Source organism: Canis lupus, chromosome 17, assembly GCF_011100685.1.
Source record: "Canis lupus familiaris isolate Mischka breed German Shepherd chromosome 17, alternate assembly UU_Cfam_GSD_1.0, whole genome shotgun sequence".
NCBI lineage: Eukaryota > Metazoa > Chordata > Mammalia > Carnivora > Canidae > Canis > Canis lupus.
In genome coordinates, this window is record NC_049238.1 from 51,716,171 (window position 1) to 51,732,799 (window position 16,629).

Here is a 16,629-nt window from a genome sequence, read left to right on the forward strand (position 1 = left end):
GTCTGCTCACACTCTCTCTGTGTGTCTCTAAAATAAATAAATCTTTTTATTAAGCACCTGACTTCAGCTCGGGTCATGATCTCAGAGTCCCAGGATCGAGCCCCACATCGGACTCCTCACTCAGTGGGGAATCTACTTATCCCTTTCCCTCTGCCCCTCCCCCCATTTGTGCTCACTCTCTCTCTCAAATAAATAAATAAAATCTTTGGAAAAAATAAAAAGCTCCCACATCATTCTAATATGCAGTCCGAGTTGGAACACTGCTGTAAAGAGCTCTGCTGTCCAACACAGCAGCCACTATGTACATTAGCTATTTAAATTTAAATTGATTAAAATGAAATAAATTTTAAGATTCAGTTCCTCAGTTAAACTAGCCAATACAGAACATTTCCATCATCTCAGAAAGTTCTATCATGTAGCATGGGTCTGGACTGAGATGAGTGGCTCTCACCCCTGGGCTGCACAGCAGAAATACCTAATACCTGGGAGTTGGTAATGATGCCCACCAGGCACTGGTATATGTAAAAGCTGCAGGTGATGCAGTTGTGTTGCCTGGATTAGGAACCTCTCAAATGAACATCCCAGTGGTCAAAACAGCTGGTCAGGGATCAGCATCACCACCCTTACCACATCCCTATGAGAAGCCCAGAGTAAACAGGAAATTGTTCTGAGACAGGAGTCCAGGACCTCTGCTGGGCTTTCAGGAGTGTCTCCTATCCATAGAAGTGGAATTTCCTTTTCTGTGCATTTCAAACCTGGTTTTTTTTATCAACACAAACCTGGCCCAACGCCACTGTTGGCTCTGGGCTCTCTCAGTGCTCAGTGTGCGTGGGTGCTGAACAGCCAGGAGGCAGTTCTCAGCCCATGTTCCCCTCTTATGGCATGGAGGGCTCCCCAAGCTCCCACCCCAGGCCAACAGACAAGTCTGGTATAAGGAGGCCACATCAAACTGCCAACAGTCATCAGGGGAAACACAGCAGTGTGAAATGCCACAGGCACCCTGGGGACAGAGAAGAGGGTAGAGGTGAAGGAGACCCAGAAGGGAGAAAGAATAGAGGGAGCAGAGAGGACAGGCAAAGTGAGGTACTTGTGAGACACTGGTGCTGAGGGAGAGGCTATGAAGAATGAGGGAGGTCTGGGGGACACCTAGAAACAGACGGAGGCAGAGCAGGGAAGTTAGGCAGAGGTAGAGGAGGCAAGACAGAGGGAGACCAAGAATTAATGGTAGCGGAGGCTCAGATTCACCTCATTTGGAGAAGCCCAAGGAGGACCTTTTTTTTTTAATTTTTATTTATTTATGATAGTCACAGAGAGAGAGAGAGAGAGGCGCAGAGACACAGGCAGAGGGAGAAGCAGGCTCCATGCACCGGGAGCCCGACGTGGGACTCGATCCCGGGTCTCCAGGATCGCGCCCTGGGCCAAAGGCAGGCACCAAACCGCTGCGCCACCCAGGGATCCCCCAAGGAGGACCATTTATGAGCTCACAGCACACAGGCTGGGGACACTCAGAAATGACGGGGGAGGCTGTGTGATGACCCCATAGGTCCTTCTGAAATCCTGGGGTCAGATGACAACAGTCACTGTCACGCCTGTCATTTCCTTCTTTGCTTCCTGACCGGACAGTGACAATGTGAAAGCAGAGTGTAGATGTTCTTTTTTTTTTTCCCCCCTTAGATTTATTTATTTATTTTTTGTGGGGAAGGGGCAGAGGGAGAGGGAGAGAGTCTTAAGGAGATCCCACACTGAGCGCAGGGCTTGATGAGGGGCTCCATCTCATGACCCTGAGATCACGACCTGAGCCAAAACCAAGAGTCGCACACTCAACTAACTGCACCCCCAGGTGCCCTTAGACAGTAGGTTTTCTATTTAATTTTTTTGTTAAAGTGAAACCACTGAATATTTTCCCTTCTTTCTTTCAAAATGTAAAATGCCCCATGGTTGCTCTTGTCACTTCCTGGTCTATTTCTTACTTTTACTGCTTTAGAATTGTTAATACTTTTTATCTCAGATTCTTTTCTCACAATCACGTGTAAAATGAAAGTCCATGAGGTCTGGCCTCGGGGGCACACAGCATGGCCTTACTGGTTTCCTGCCCCCCTGCCACTGCTCCAGCAGCTTCTCCCTCGGGCCCCTCACAGTCAAGCAAACTACTCTGGAGGCTGCCTACCGCAAGGGGTTCCATAATGAAGCCAGAACTCCATTATTTCCACCCAGGACACTGTGGTTTGGGCAACCTCTGAAATTCTTCAGGTATTTATGAATATAAGTTTAAATTTAGTTTAATTCAAATTTAGTTTTTAATTGCTAGGAGTGCAAAATTAAGAAATGTTTGGAAAATTCAAAACCTACATGCAAGTGGTTACAAGAAAGAAGTTTCTAGTATGTTGGAAAGTTTTGAGAATTAGCAGTTCTGCAAATTGATGTTGAGGAACTGATTTCCAGCACTGGCCCTGCAGTGAACTGGTGTTCAGGGAGCTGGCTTCCCCCCAGGAACTACAGGACACCCACAAGGAGCCAATGAGAAGGCCCCAAGGTACAGTGCAGCCTAGCCCCCAGTGTGGCACTGGTCTGGTGTCACCCTGAGGACCAGCCTGGCCCTTGAATTAATCAAAAATATCTTCACAGCCCCCTGCTCAGGTCTCCATGATTTTAAACATCTCCCCACAGGGCCTGTAAAATGCTGAATATGATCATGAAAATGAAACCCATGTACCTTGCAGCCCCCAGACTATCTTGCCTCACTACACCCTTTCAAGTCCAGCATCATGAGGGAATGGAACCCTCCAGAGGGTCCAGCACCCGCCTGGGCCTTCCAGGAGCCTCTGAGAGGCACAGGGACTCAGTGATTATGAGCATGCTGCAGACCTGCCTTCCAGAATAGCTCTGCCATCACCAGCCTCTGAGGAAAAAAACCCATCTCTCAGAGCCACAGTGTCCTTCCATAACGATGACAACCGTAACAGCAGTACCCAGCTGATTTAAAAAGATCTTACATTATAAAGACTCAGCAAAGGGCCAGACACTAGGCAACATCAGCTGTTGTGGTTTTGCTATTATTATCCCCTGGCTGATATCAGAGAAGCCCTCCCTATCTGGCCCCACGGCTCCCTTCTCACTGGGCTGCATGTGTCGTGTGACCGAGCCACAACTGTGAGGCCTTGGCCTGTGGGCCTTGGCCCACCACACCCGAATGCTGGAATGCCCTCCCTTCCTCATCCTCCAAAACACTGGAGTCAGTCTGTGTGGCCCTCCTCCAGAAAGCCTTCCAAGACTGTCTGGCACCCAGCGTCCCTCCCTCTTTCACCTGCAGATCCACCGTCCATGCTTATTAGAGGCTGCCTTTTTTTTTCCAGAAAATGTCTGTGTTGGGATCGATTAGTGTGAATGGATCCCAGTCCCTGCCTCCTGTGAGGAGGTCCCTGGTAAAAGTACCCCCACTCTCCTCACACATACCATGCCCTGCACCCATGACCAGGACAGTCACAGAGAGACCCTGGCAGTTGGACTTTTCTTCTAAGCTTTTGAAGATTCCAAACTTTCCAGGTGCTTTGCAGCCTGAGACCCTCGTTAGCCTCCCCTAGGCCTCTGACTCTTCCCTTCCTCCCTCACTCTTCTCTCCCACCCCAGGGTAACACAGCCAGGCCTTCTGGGCCTCAGATACTGGCTGACCCAATTCCCAGACAAAGGCACCCCTATGAGTAGATCACAAAACAGCAAGCCCATGCCTCAGTACATGGCACCAAGAGCAGGAATCCCCCCTCCCTGCTGGCACCTAACACAGCCCTACCCGGCCATGCCCAGCAGGGATGCTGAACCCTGCCCTCACGTTCAAGGCCACAAGGCCCCGGGGCCTCACAGGCTGTTTTCCCAGATGACCTGACCCCACAGTGAGCAGCACCATCAAGCTGCAAGCTTGGCTGGTCCTGCCCCCCCACCCCACACTACCCCGGGCACATGCAAGGCCCCCAGTTCAATGACAGGAGACAGGACCCACTGCCAACCTGTAAAGAGCCTCCTTTCTCCGCCACCACCACCCCCAAGCTTTGCTCCTCTACTGCCCCTGCCTGGAACCCTCCACAGTCCATATATGAAACAAGAGAAAAGTCTGCCAGAGGGAAGTATACAGCCACTGCAAACCTTTAATACCTTCCGACTTCTAAACCCCAACTCTCACCTCCAGTCCTTCCTCTTCCATGAAGGCTTCCTCAAGAGCTCCCTGCTAGCTGCAGTTTTGTTATGCCAGGCCGCCGCTGGAGTGCACTGCTGCCCTCAGCAGCCTGACCGGGTGGGGAGAGGTGGCTGCACCCAGGCTCCCCTGGGCTGCAGCTGGACATGAGGATCCTTCTCCTCCCTGCTCCCTAGGACGCAGGCTGTCGTGCAAACACGTGCACATCTGATTCCAGCCCATCTCCCTTCCCTGCAGCCTAGACAGCTCTCAGATTTAGCCATACTGAGTTCTTGAGGCTACAGGCACGCCCCCTCCCGGGCATCTACCACTAGGCCCACAAGAGACACATCTTCAATACATGCTGAGTTGAAACACCAGCGCTCCAGGGCCCAGGTTCTGGAGCCTATGTCCACCACAAACCCCCCTGTGCCTTCAGGCCACAGAGTGCCCCTTGCCCACCTCACCTGTTCCTCCCCATTGTCTCATGGTCTTTGACCACCACATGAAGCTCGGAGCTCTGGTCCAAGGGGATGCCCTTGAGGTCCCACTCAAAGCCCTGGAAGAAAAAGAGAAAAAAACAACGGGTGGCCCCTTAGGAGAAGAAACTGTGTCTGGTTCACTCTGGTCCATCCAGGGCACTGAACAGCCATCCATGAACAATGCCAGTGGGTGGATGAATGAATGAGCAAATGAATGAATACATGAATAAATGAGAATTCCAGAGCTTCAGAAGAGACAGCAAAAGCTGAAGGGAGCAGAAAAGAGAAGGAAACCAGGCTCCTATGGCCTCCTTCCCCAAACTCAATTCCACCAATGACCAGGAAGCCAGGCCAGGAGCACAGTGCAGAGGTAGAGGCGGTGGTGTGTGTGCCTGCTGACTCTACAGGGTCCTCGGGGACCAAGATCAATGTGCTCATGCGGAAGCCAGGCCTGTGGCATGCAGTATGGATTAGTGCCACACTAGGTATGTCTATCCAGAGGCCCTGAATCTCTCCTCAGAGCAAAGGTACCCCTGTGAATCCCAGCCCTGTCCACAAGGCATCCAAAGGACCACCAGGGGGTCATATGCAAGGAGCTAGTTGAGCACCTGGTTAATCAGGGAGGACTGAGGGGAGGAGGTGGGCTTTGGGCAGGAAGAACCGCCTGGATAAGGGAGCCAAGGCAGGCCAGAGAGCCCCTAAATGACCCAGCTGCTAGTTGTACCTGGCTGACAAGAGCTGGAAGGAATAGAAACCAAAGACATCTCACTCCTCCCCATGCCACACCCACATCAGAGGAGATGCTTCTATTTACCTGGCAGGCCAGGCCACCGACTGTCCTCCCGGGTTCCTAGCACCAGGCAGATTTAGTTGACACGTGGGACCAGCCGCCCCTCCCCTCCTTGACATACCTCTGAGAAAGCCACCTCAGTCTCAAGCTCCTGACTTGTCACTGCAGAGACAGTGACAGCAGATGAAAAGGAGGGAGAATGGAAATCTTGCATACCTCATTCCACACGGGGTTCACGCTGTTCTTGATGACTTTGGTTCTCTTCTTCACTCCTAGGAGAGACACGAAGGGAGAGTGGAGAGATGAATGACAGCCCTGCACCTCCCACCCAATCTGGGGCAGCTCCTGAGAGCCGCGCTGCTGCTGCTTGCCCGCCCCCTCCCTCCGAGGAAACCTCACCCAACCAAGGGATTCCTGAGAACCCCAGCAGGCTGCAAGGAGTGGCCAATGCCAGTCACGCGCCTTCGCTCTCTCAGCTCTGGACTGATACACAGCAGTCCCAACCCCAGGACCCAGGATGTTTTTAAAGGAAAATACCCAGTCTGCCTCTTCTCAATGACTTTGTTACTGTTATGATAATATGTTATTATATAACATGATAATAACAAATTCTATTGTTGGGAAGTTATGACTTTCTAAATAAAGGTTTTAACTGTAAATTTGCTGAGAATGAATGATCTGCATGGAAAATATTTTTCATTTTAAAAGCATCTACCTACACATATTGTACGATTCTGTTTATGTGAAACAGCCAGAATAGGCAAATGCAGAGACAGGAAATAGGTTAGTGGTTTCCAGTGGCTGAGGGGAGATGGGAATGAGGAGCAAATGCTTAATGGTTTCTTTCAGAGGTAATGAGATATTCTGGAATTAGAACGAGGGTGATTGCACAGCCTTGTGAATATACTCAAAACCATTGAGATCGTGTGCTTTTAAATGGTTAAAATGATTAATTTTAGGTTATGTGAATTTTACCTCAATAAAAAAAACAGCCCCCCCACCCTTGCCTTGAAGGGGTATGTCTGAAGCAGGCTGTCCCAAGGCTCGCAATGGCTGGGCCAATGGAATGCAGAATGGTTCGGGGTAGATGACAGGAAGAACAGACAATGTTAGGGCTGAGGTGGGACCCACAGTGCCCCAGACGACAGCAAGTCGAAGCACCTCCTTTGGAGCCTTAGGCATGGAGGAGTGGATGTGAGGCACAGAAAAGGACAAACACGTCCAACCCTTCCAGTAAGCATCAGAACAGAAATGATTCAGTGTTCAATGGATGATTAAAAGTGGTCAGATACAGAACTTACATTCAATCACCTGGTTCCACCCTGCCTGTGCAAGACTTTATAGTGAGAAGCTTGAGACTGCTCTACTTTTACAGAGTCTGGACCATGAAAGCCCCGAAAGTCTCTGGAAACATCTCCTGGGACCCCTCAAGTCCTCCTCTAAAGCTAAGCATTGCCAATAACCTGCAGGCTCAGCTCCCTCTGGCCAGTTTCAGAGCAGGAAGAAAAGAAAATCAGAGTGGCGTCAAGGATGCAAGCAGGGTTTGGGGGAAGATTTGGAGGAGAGAAACAATAGAGAAAGAAAAAGCAAAGGAAAATTGTGGAGAAAGAGATATCTGAGGGAGAGAGGCCGAGCAGGATTTGGTAGACTCCAAGGCAATTACGTTGAAAATGGTTGCTGAGCCTCCAGGGAGTCCCTTGGGAGATTTGGATAAAACTCTCCCAAGTGGGGCAGAGTGGACTCCCAATCCCCTCTCATGGCCTGCTGCAAATCACAAATGTAGGAAAAGAATGTGGGCTTCATGGGATGCCTGGGTGGCTCAGTTGTTTAGTGCCTGCCTTCAGCTCAGGGCGTGATCCTGGAGTCCTGGGATCGGGTCCTGCATTGGGCTTCCTGCATGGAGCCTCCTTCTCCCTCTGCCTGTGTCTCTGCCTTTCTCTCTCTCTCTCTCTCTCTCTCTGTGTGTGTGTGTGTGTGTCTCATGAATAAATAAATAAATAAAATCTTTAAAAAAAATAAAAGAATGTGGGCTTCAAAATGACACAGAACACTTATTTCCCATGAAACCTCAGATCAGAGGTTCTCAAACTCTTTGATCACAAGAGATAACTCTTAAAATTTACTAAGGATCCTAAAGAGCTTTTATTTGAATGGCTTGTATCTATTGACCTTTGTGGTATTAAGAAATAACAACTGATGGCGAGGATGCAGAGAAAGGAGAACCCTCTTGCACTCTTGATCGGAATGCAAACTGGTACAGCCACTCAGGAAAACAGTATGGAGGTTCCTTAAGAAGTTGAAAATAAAGCTATCCTACACTACCCAGCAATTCCACTACTGGGTATTTACCCCAAAGATACTAATGTATTGAAACACCAGGACATCGGCACCCCGATGTTTCTAGCAGCAATGTCCACAGTAGCCAAACTGTGGAAGGAGCCTCGGTGTCCATCAAAAGATGAATGGATAAAGATGTGGCCTATAAAAAAAAAAAAGATGTGGCCTATATATACAATGGAATATTCCTCAGCCATTAGAAACGACAAATACCCACCATTTGCTTCGATATGGATGGAGCTGGAGGGTATTATGCTGAGTGAAGTAAGTCAATCAGAGAAGGACAAACATCATATGGTTTCACTCATACGGGGAATAGAAGAAATAGTGAACGGGATTATAAGGGAAAGGAGGGGAACTGAGTGGGAAAAATTAGAGAGGGAGACTTTCCATGAGAGACTCCTTACTCTGGGAAACAAACAAAGGTTTGCAGAAGGGAGGTGGGTAGGGTGATGGGGCAACTGAGTGACGGGCATTAAGGAGGGCACCTGATGTGATGAGCACTAGGTGTTATACTATATGTTGGCAAGTTGAATTTAAATTTAAAAAGAAATAATTTCTTTAAAAAGAAATAACAACTGAGGCATTTAAAAATATTTATTTAGGGGTCCCCGGCTGCCTCAGTGGGTAGAGCCTAAGGCTTGATCTCAGGGTCATGAGTTCAAGCCCCACACTGGGTGTGGAGCCTATTTAAAATAATTTTTTAAGTTAAAAATATTTATTTAGTAACTAATCTTAAATTAACAGTAATAAATCCAATCCATGTTAACATAAGTGACATGTTTTTCTGAAAAGTAACTATAACTTCCAAAACAAAGGAAAAAAAAAAGTGCCACTGTTTATATTTTGTAAATCTCTTTAATGCCTGGCTGGATTATCATATCTACTTCTACATTCAGTCTGTTGAGATGTCTTGTTTTGGTTGACATCTAGGAAGAAAAATCCAATGAGATATATAGTTGGAGGGGATGCCTGGGGGGCTCAGCAGTTTAGCACCTGCCTTCAGGCCCAGAGCATGATCCTGGAGTCCATGGATCGAGTCCCAAATCAGGGTCCCTGCATGGAGCCTGCTTCTCCCTCTGCCTGTGTCTGCCTCTCCCTCTCTCTGTGTGTCTCATGAATAAATAAAATATTTTTTTTAATTTTTTTTATTTATTTATGATAGTCACACAGAGAGAGAGAGAGAGAAGCAGAGATATAGGCAGAGGGAGAAGCAGGCTCCATGCACCAGGAGCCCGACGTGGGATTCGATCCTGGGTCTCCAGGATCGTGCCTTGGGCCAAAGGCAGGCGCCAAACCACTGCACCACCCAGGGATCCCTAAATAAAATATTTTTTAAAAGAGAGAGACATATATTTGGAAAAAGAGGTGTATTTTAATAAATCTTCAGATAACTGTGGATATCCTTCTTTGATATTACACCAAAAACTCAACAAATAGTATCCCTGAAAACAGGTCAATGAACATTTTGTACTCTGTTACACTGAAGCCCATGGTTCTGTCTTGCACTTTGAATGAATATCTTAATCTTGCATGATTCTGCAATATCTTGCCTTGATTACTGTGAGAGTTTCTGCTCATCGTGTTATGTGGACCTTCCAAAGATTGACACATTTGATTGTGTAATGCAAAAAAAAATCATATTCATTAATATTACCATCAATCTCATCAGTAAAGTCATTAAATATGAGGAAGCTGAAGGATACAACTTTCTATGTTCCCATTCTGGTTTGAAAGTTCAAATTTGAGATCCCGGGGTGGCTCAGCAGTTTGGCACCTGCCTTAAGCACAGGGTGTGATCCTGGAGTCCCGGGATCGAGTCCCACATCGGGCTCCCTGCAAGGAGCCTGCTTCTCTCTCTGCCTGTGTCTCTGCCTCTCTCTCTCTGTGTCTCTCATGAATAAATAAATAAAATCTTTAAACAAAAGAAAATAAAGCTCAAATTTTGTGATTGGCAACAAATAATAAATGTCTGCTTGAGGTGAAAAGCTCATGCTTTCACTTTCAAGAAAATGTCAGTCAAATGCCCAAATCTGAACAGTCACAATTTGTCAGTCATTCTTTCAAGTAAAAACAATATTCCATGAAATAAACAAACTGGCTAGTTCAGCTTGCAACTCAAGCAGCCATACATGTGCTTCTTCTTGCAACAGTCATCATTTTTCAGTGTGGAGTGCTCTATGCATACTTATGTCTCAACACTCCAAATATTACAAATATATGTACTTGAAGATCAAGATTAAAAAATTAATAATTGTAATGCTTTATCAAGGACATTTCTCATCTGATCTAGCTTTCTTTTTTTAAGTGCAAATACAGGAAAGGGAAGAATTCAGTGCCGAGTACAATTTTGCACCAAGGCTTTCACTAGGACTAAGATACCAGCGGTTTTACCTTCCATCACTGTTGTACTATCAGTGCAAATATTGACAGTGAAAAAGACACATAGGAACTTCAGGTTATTCTGAAAATAGTTTCAACCTTGCTGACCTGCTCAAAGAGTCTTGGGGATTCCCCCAGGAGTCCCTGTAACACACTTGGAAAAACTCTCAGGAAATTCATTGAGTATCTCAGCCTCTGTTTCCTCATCTATAAAATCATAATAATACCTCTCCATGGGGTTTTGTGAAAATTAAACAAGACAGTATGAGTGAGGTTCCTGGCACACAGCAGACTCATTAAATATGAGTTCATTTCACTTGCCCTCCCCACCCTCCTGCATCACTCAGATGCATCTAGGGAACTCCTACTGATTCTTCAATACCCAGCTCAGTTGTTTACTCTGATAAGCCTCACCTGACTCTTCCAGACAGAGATGGCTGACCATATATCAGAACATAGGAGAACTATAGGTTTCTCTGTCTTTCTCCCCAACTGGACTATGATCTTCAGAGGACAGACACCATGCCTTATCCCCAGGTTCACTCCATCACCAGGGGATACCACTCTTCCCAAGGAATGCGATCACACTGCATTAACAGTAGGGGAGTAGATCAGTGGACATAGGGGATAAGAAGAGTCACAGTGAGAAGGAGGTGTTCTGGGAGGGGCAAGTTATCTTCTCAAAGTTAGTCCAGGCCTGGCCTGGCTAAATCATCCTTGTGGGCCACATTAGTATGTCTCCAGCAGTGGGTGCAGACACAGCTTTGAAGTCACTCAAATAATATCCCCTGTTGTGTGACCTCAGATAGGGCTTATTAACTCTCTAGGCCTTATCTCCCTTGGTCGTAAATGGATAATAAGAAGAATGTTTACTTCATAGGGTTTTGCAGAGATATGAGATTCAGTCTAAGTGTCTACTTCCTCTGCCCTATCAACTTCCCCTGACCTACAAGAGTAATGTGGAAAATCCCATCTGCAGCTGCTCTTGAGTTGACCACTTGGAAGCATTCCTGGTGCTCTTGGAGGGTATTAATTGAACAAGCCAAGTGCCAAGCCCTGTGCAAAGTGTCTTTCAAGCATTTCCCACTTCCTGGCTTTCCTAAAGATGAGGCAAACAAAGGCCTTCAGTGAACTGGGTATTTACCCCAAAGACACAAATATAGTGATTCAAAGGGGCACCTGCACCCCAGTATTTATAGCAGCAATGTCCAGAGCTATTGTGGACATACAGCCAAACTATGAAAAGAGCCCAGATGTCAATCGACAGATGAATGGATAAAGAAGAGGTGGTGTATGTATGCAATGGAATATTACTCAGCCATCAAAAAAGGAAATATTGCCATATGCAATGATGTGGATGGAACTTGAAGGTATTATGCTAAGTGAAATAAGTCAATCAGGAAAAGACAATTATCATATGATCTCACTCATATGTAGAATTTAAGAAACAACAAAACAGAGGACTATAGGGGAAGAGAGGAAAAAATAATACAAGACGAAATCAGAGAGGAAGACAGACCATAAGAGACCCTTAGTCATAGGATACAAACTGAGAGTTGCTGGAGGGGAGGGAGGTGGAGGGATGGGGTAACTGGGTAGTGGACATTAAGGAGGGCACGTGATGGGGGATCCCTAGGTGGCTCAGCGGTTTGGTGCCTGCCTTTGGCCCAGGGTGCGATCCTGGAGTCCTGGGATCAAGTCCCACGTCGGGCTCCCAGCATGGAGCCTGCTTCTCCCTCCTCCTGTGTCTCTACTCTCTCTCTCTCTCTCTATGTCTATCATAAATGAATAAATAAATCTTTAAAAAAAAGAAAAGAAAAAAAAGGAGGGCACGTGATGTAATGGGCACTGGGTATTATATAAGACTGATGAGTCATCACTGACCTCTACCTCTGAAACCAATAATACATTGCATGTTAATTAACTGAATTTAAGTAAAAAGATTTTTTAAAAAGGCCTTCAGTGAGATTTCACTAGGTCTGGTTAGAAGGACCAACTCTGAGACCCTCTGAGTGACATTCAGGGAGGACACTTCAATGGAAGGGTGCTATAGCCTCAGAGAGGTGCAGGAAAGAAGTGAAACATTACCCCAGCACATCACATGACTGACAGAAGCCAAAGGAAGGGAAGGCATCCTGCTAATTAGGAAACAGTCAAGAAAACAGTTCCTTCCTTGTCATGGGTCTAAATCTGTCCTGTCCTTGATCATTAATTTTGGCCTTGATAGATGTGGCTTTTTGTGTATAATTTAACCGACTCAAGAGTTAAATATATAGGAGAGCCCACAGGTCATGCTGGGGATGGGGACAGAGGACCATGTCCTCTCCCAGGATTGCTCTGCAGAATTAGGGGCCAGCAGGCCTCATGAGAATTATGCTATAGCCTCTGGTGGTGTTCCTCCAGACTGAATGACTCAGCGAAGAAGAATGAACTTACCTTAGACAGAAGAGTTTGTCCCCGTGGAAATGCTTCACTTGTTTCCCCAGGCCTGCCCACCCTGATTCTATCCCAGACCAGAGTCTCTTATTGATGGATGGTAGTGTTTTTCAAACTGCTCACTGGGACCCATTCATAGGCCATGACATCAACTGAGTGACATAACCAATATGTCTTTTTAATGACAGAACAGAGAAGAAAATATCAGAGTACATCTTTCACTGCAAAATTACTATTAGTTGAAAAGTTGGGTTATATTTTCATATACATATTTATATGTGTGTACTATGTCTTGATATTAAATATGTTTCTTGTGAATAACAATCCAAAATGTTTGAAAATAATGCTTAAAATGAAGACTGTCAGAGAAGAACTGAAGAACAAAGAAATGACCCTCTTGGCCCTTCATTGTTGAGAGCCAAGGGGTGTGACAAGAATGATCTAGCACACCATCTGGTCCTGGTCCCTCACCAGGGGCCAGTTCTGATAAAGACCATGGCTATGGGAAGAGGTTGGGAGAGGGGCCTCAGAGACAGGAGCAGAGCAAAGGTAAGAAGACAGCCCAATCCTGTCCCATCTGGCACCTGGGGCCACCTGGCTAAGCAGTCTCCCCTGGTGGGAAGCCCCAAATCTCCTGCCACCCTAGAGTCTGACATAGTCATAGTATCATGTGAGGAGCCACATCATTACCTTCTGCTCACCACCTGGTGAGGTTCACTTGTCAGTGGCCAGGGTACTGTCTATCCAGCAGTCTGGGCCCCAGGCCTCACTCATACCTCCAGGCCCATCTTGTGGGGACAGGCTTCTTTCAGGAGCCCAAGATGTTAGTTAGCCCCAGGGCCTTGGACACCCACAGGGGTTACAGCATGGAAGGGAACCCTCTGACCTCTGGCAGAGCCAGTTGGCAATCCCCCAGTAGCCTCTCTTCCCTACAACACAATTATAAGGTCATGGGAAGCAGACAGTGACACTAATGATGATGGAAGTCTTTGGGGCTGGTGGGATCATAGAGAAGACACACTCGGAAGCAGGGGTTTTCACTGAGGGTGCACTCAGTCTGTAATTTGGCAGGTTTTTATGCCAGTCAAAGGAGGGTTCAAAGAAAAGCTGAGGGATGCTGATTTATTTCCCAACACACCTCAAAAGCACCAAGGTCCACATGTCCATCAACAGATGGATGGATAAATAAAATGTACGGGATATACAAACAATGAGATGTGGCTCAGCCTTAAGGAGGAAGGAAACTCCTGACACATGCTATGACATAAAAGAATCTTGAAAATTCACAGCACGCTAAATGAAATAAGGCAGACACAAAAGGACAACATTATACGCTAGCACTTACATGAGGTACCCAGAATAATCAAATTCACAGAGACAGAAAGTAGACTAGAGGTTTCCAGGGGACTGAGGGGAGGAGGAACGGGCAGGTACTGTTGAATGGGCATGAAGTTTCATGCTGGGATGATGAAAAAGTTCTGGGAATGAACAGCAGTGATAGATGCACAACAGTGTGGATGTGCTTAATGCCACTGAGCTGTATATCTAAAAATGTTTAAATGGTAAAGGATGCATTATATATATTTTATCAGAATAAGAAAACATTTTTTAAGCACAAAAAAAGTGAAACATCTCAACACTAAGAGTCATTTGCTGTTCCTAATTCATGGGGGACACTGACTCCCATGTAGGGGAATGATTGGCAACAAAGATGGGTAAATATTTACCGATACCTGTTATGTGCCTGGCACTGTGTTGGGAACAGGACTAATTAAAGGAGTTGCAGTCACCACAGCCATACTGTTATCCTGGCCAAATGGAGAAGGAAGTGGTCCCTGCTTCTTGGAGCTGAAAATGTAGGGAATAGTAGTCTTCATAGTAGATGGCCCCAGTGAGCCAGCTTCCTAACATTCACATATTTTCTTTCTTTCTTTCTTTCTTTCTTTCTTTCTTTCTTTCTTTCTTTCTTTCTTTCTTTCTTTCTTTCTTTCTTTCTTTTTCTTTCTTTCTTTCTTTCTTTCTTTCTTTCTTTCTTTCTTTCTTTCTTTCTTCCAAGATTTTATGTATTCACGAGAAACAGAGAGAGAGGGGCAGAGACATAGGCAGAGGGAGAAGCAGGCTCCCTGCAGGAATCCTGATGCAGGACTTGATACCAGGACCCTCGATCAAGACCTGAGCCGAAGGCAGATGTGCAACCACTGAGCCACCCAGGCATCCCTAACATTCACACCCTTAGCTGGTACACCTCCACACTGATCTGAGCTGGCCCTGTGGTTCAAAGTAGGACCTGTGGTTTCTGCTTTCATGGCTTTAGGAGCCCTGAGTGACCATGTAAGAAGTCCAGCTACTCTATGGTAGGGACCAAGCTAGATCTAGGCCTTGTGGTGGGGGGAAGGTCCTGAGGCTACACAGAGAGAAAGAGAAACTCAAGATCCCAGGACCCCTGCCAGAGGGTGGTAGGAGTAAAGACATTGACAGTCACAAACTCTCATAAAAGTTCAGGAGGTCTCAGATATTTGTACCCCCATGTGCACAGCAGCATTACTCACAGCAGCTAAAATGTGTAAGCAACCCAAATGTCCACTGACAGATAAATGGACAAGAAAAATGTGGGATATACATACAAGAGAATAGGATTCAGCCCTTGAATATGAAGGAGATTCTGACCATGCTACATCATGGATGAACCTCGAGGATGTTATACTAAGTGAAAGCAGTTAGTTACCAGGGACACGGGGAGCTATTATTTAATGGGTAGAGATTTCCGTTGGGAACAATGAAAGAGTTCTGGGGATGGATGGTGGTGATGGTTACATGATAATATGAATGTTCTCAATACCACTGAAGTGTACACTTAAAGATGATTAAGATGGTAAATGTTCTGTTATGTGTATTTTGTCACATTTTTTTTAAGTCCAGGTATGAGGGGCGCCTGAGTGGCTTGGTCAGTTAAGCATCTGCCTTTGGCTCAGATCATAATCCCAGGGTCCTGGGATCAAGCCCTGCGTCGGGCTCCCTGCTCAGTGGGAGCCTGCTTCTCCCTCTTCCTCTGCCTGCTGCTTCACCTGCTTGTGCCTCTTTCCTCTGTGTATGTGTGTTAAATAAATAAGTAAAGTCTTAAAAAAAAATCCAAGTGGAGATAGTGAAGACAGAGGTTGTGGGTCTGGGGCACGCTGACCAGCACCCAGGTGGGGAAGGGAGAAGGGTGAAGAGCAGAACATGTCTCAGGTTCTGACAGGGATGTAGGCATGCTGGCGGTGCCATTCACTTAGAGACGGAGGAGACAGGAGAGGGTATGGGGTGCTCTGGACTCCCAGAGAGAGAGACAGGCTGTTTCTGCCCATGAGGCAGGAGACAACACCTACTGTCAGAAGCTGCATGGCACCTTAAGATCCTGCAGGCAGCCTGGACTATTCCACAAACAGGTACTAAGGATTCGCTCTGTTTGGGGGATTCTGTTGACACTTCTTTAGAATATCCATCAGACAAAAATTTGAAGTATCAGCATAAAACCAAAAGGCAATGGCAACAGAAAGGAGAAAAGATGGCTCTGGCTCCTGCTGAAGGAAGGTCAGCTGTACTTCTCAGTACAGACAACCTCCAACAAAAAGGAGAGGTAGACTCTGGTAACTCTGACATTGGCCCACCATCCGTGCCTGATTCAAGCCTGCACACCTCAAGAACTGGGCAGCTGTCACTCCCCCCACCACTCCCTGCAGAGTCCTGCTCTTCTCACCCTCAGGAACTCACCCTCATATTCATCTTTCTGAATCCTAACTGAAACCACCCTTTCCAGGAAACTGCTAGCCAGGAAGGGGTGGTGGTAGCTGGATCAACTGGCTGTGATGGAATGTACTCTGAGAAGGGTAGTCTTTGAACTCAAAAGGCCAATTTGAACTGGGGAACATATTTGAAATATCTATGACAAAATGTTAACATCCTTAATATGTAAAGAGCACTTTACAGCTAATTAAGAAAAAAAGATACCTTCCCTCCAAAAAACTGGGCAAATGAAAAAGTAAAAAAATAAATGCAAG

General features: G+C 46.4%; 1 protein-coding gene across 1 annotated transcript in view; it reads right to left on the reverse strand.

Moving 5' to 3' along the window:
• Positions 1-16,629, reverse strand: part of DYSF (dysferlin) — a 216,308-nt gene that overhangs the window by 184,946 nt on the left and 14,733 nt on the right. Inside the window, 2 exon segments of the mRNA XM_038561780.1 lie at positions 4,633-4,724; positions 5,654-5,709. Coding sequence (XP_038417708.1) covers positions 4,633-4,724; positions 5,654-5,709 — 148 coding nt within the window.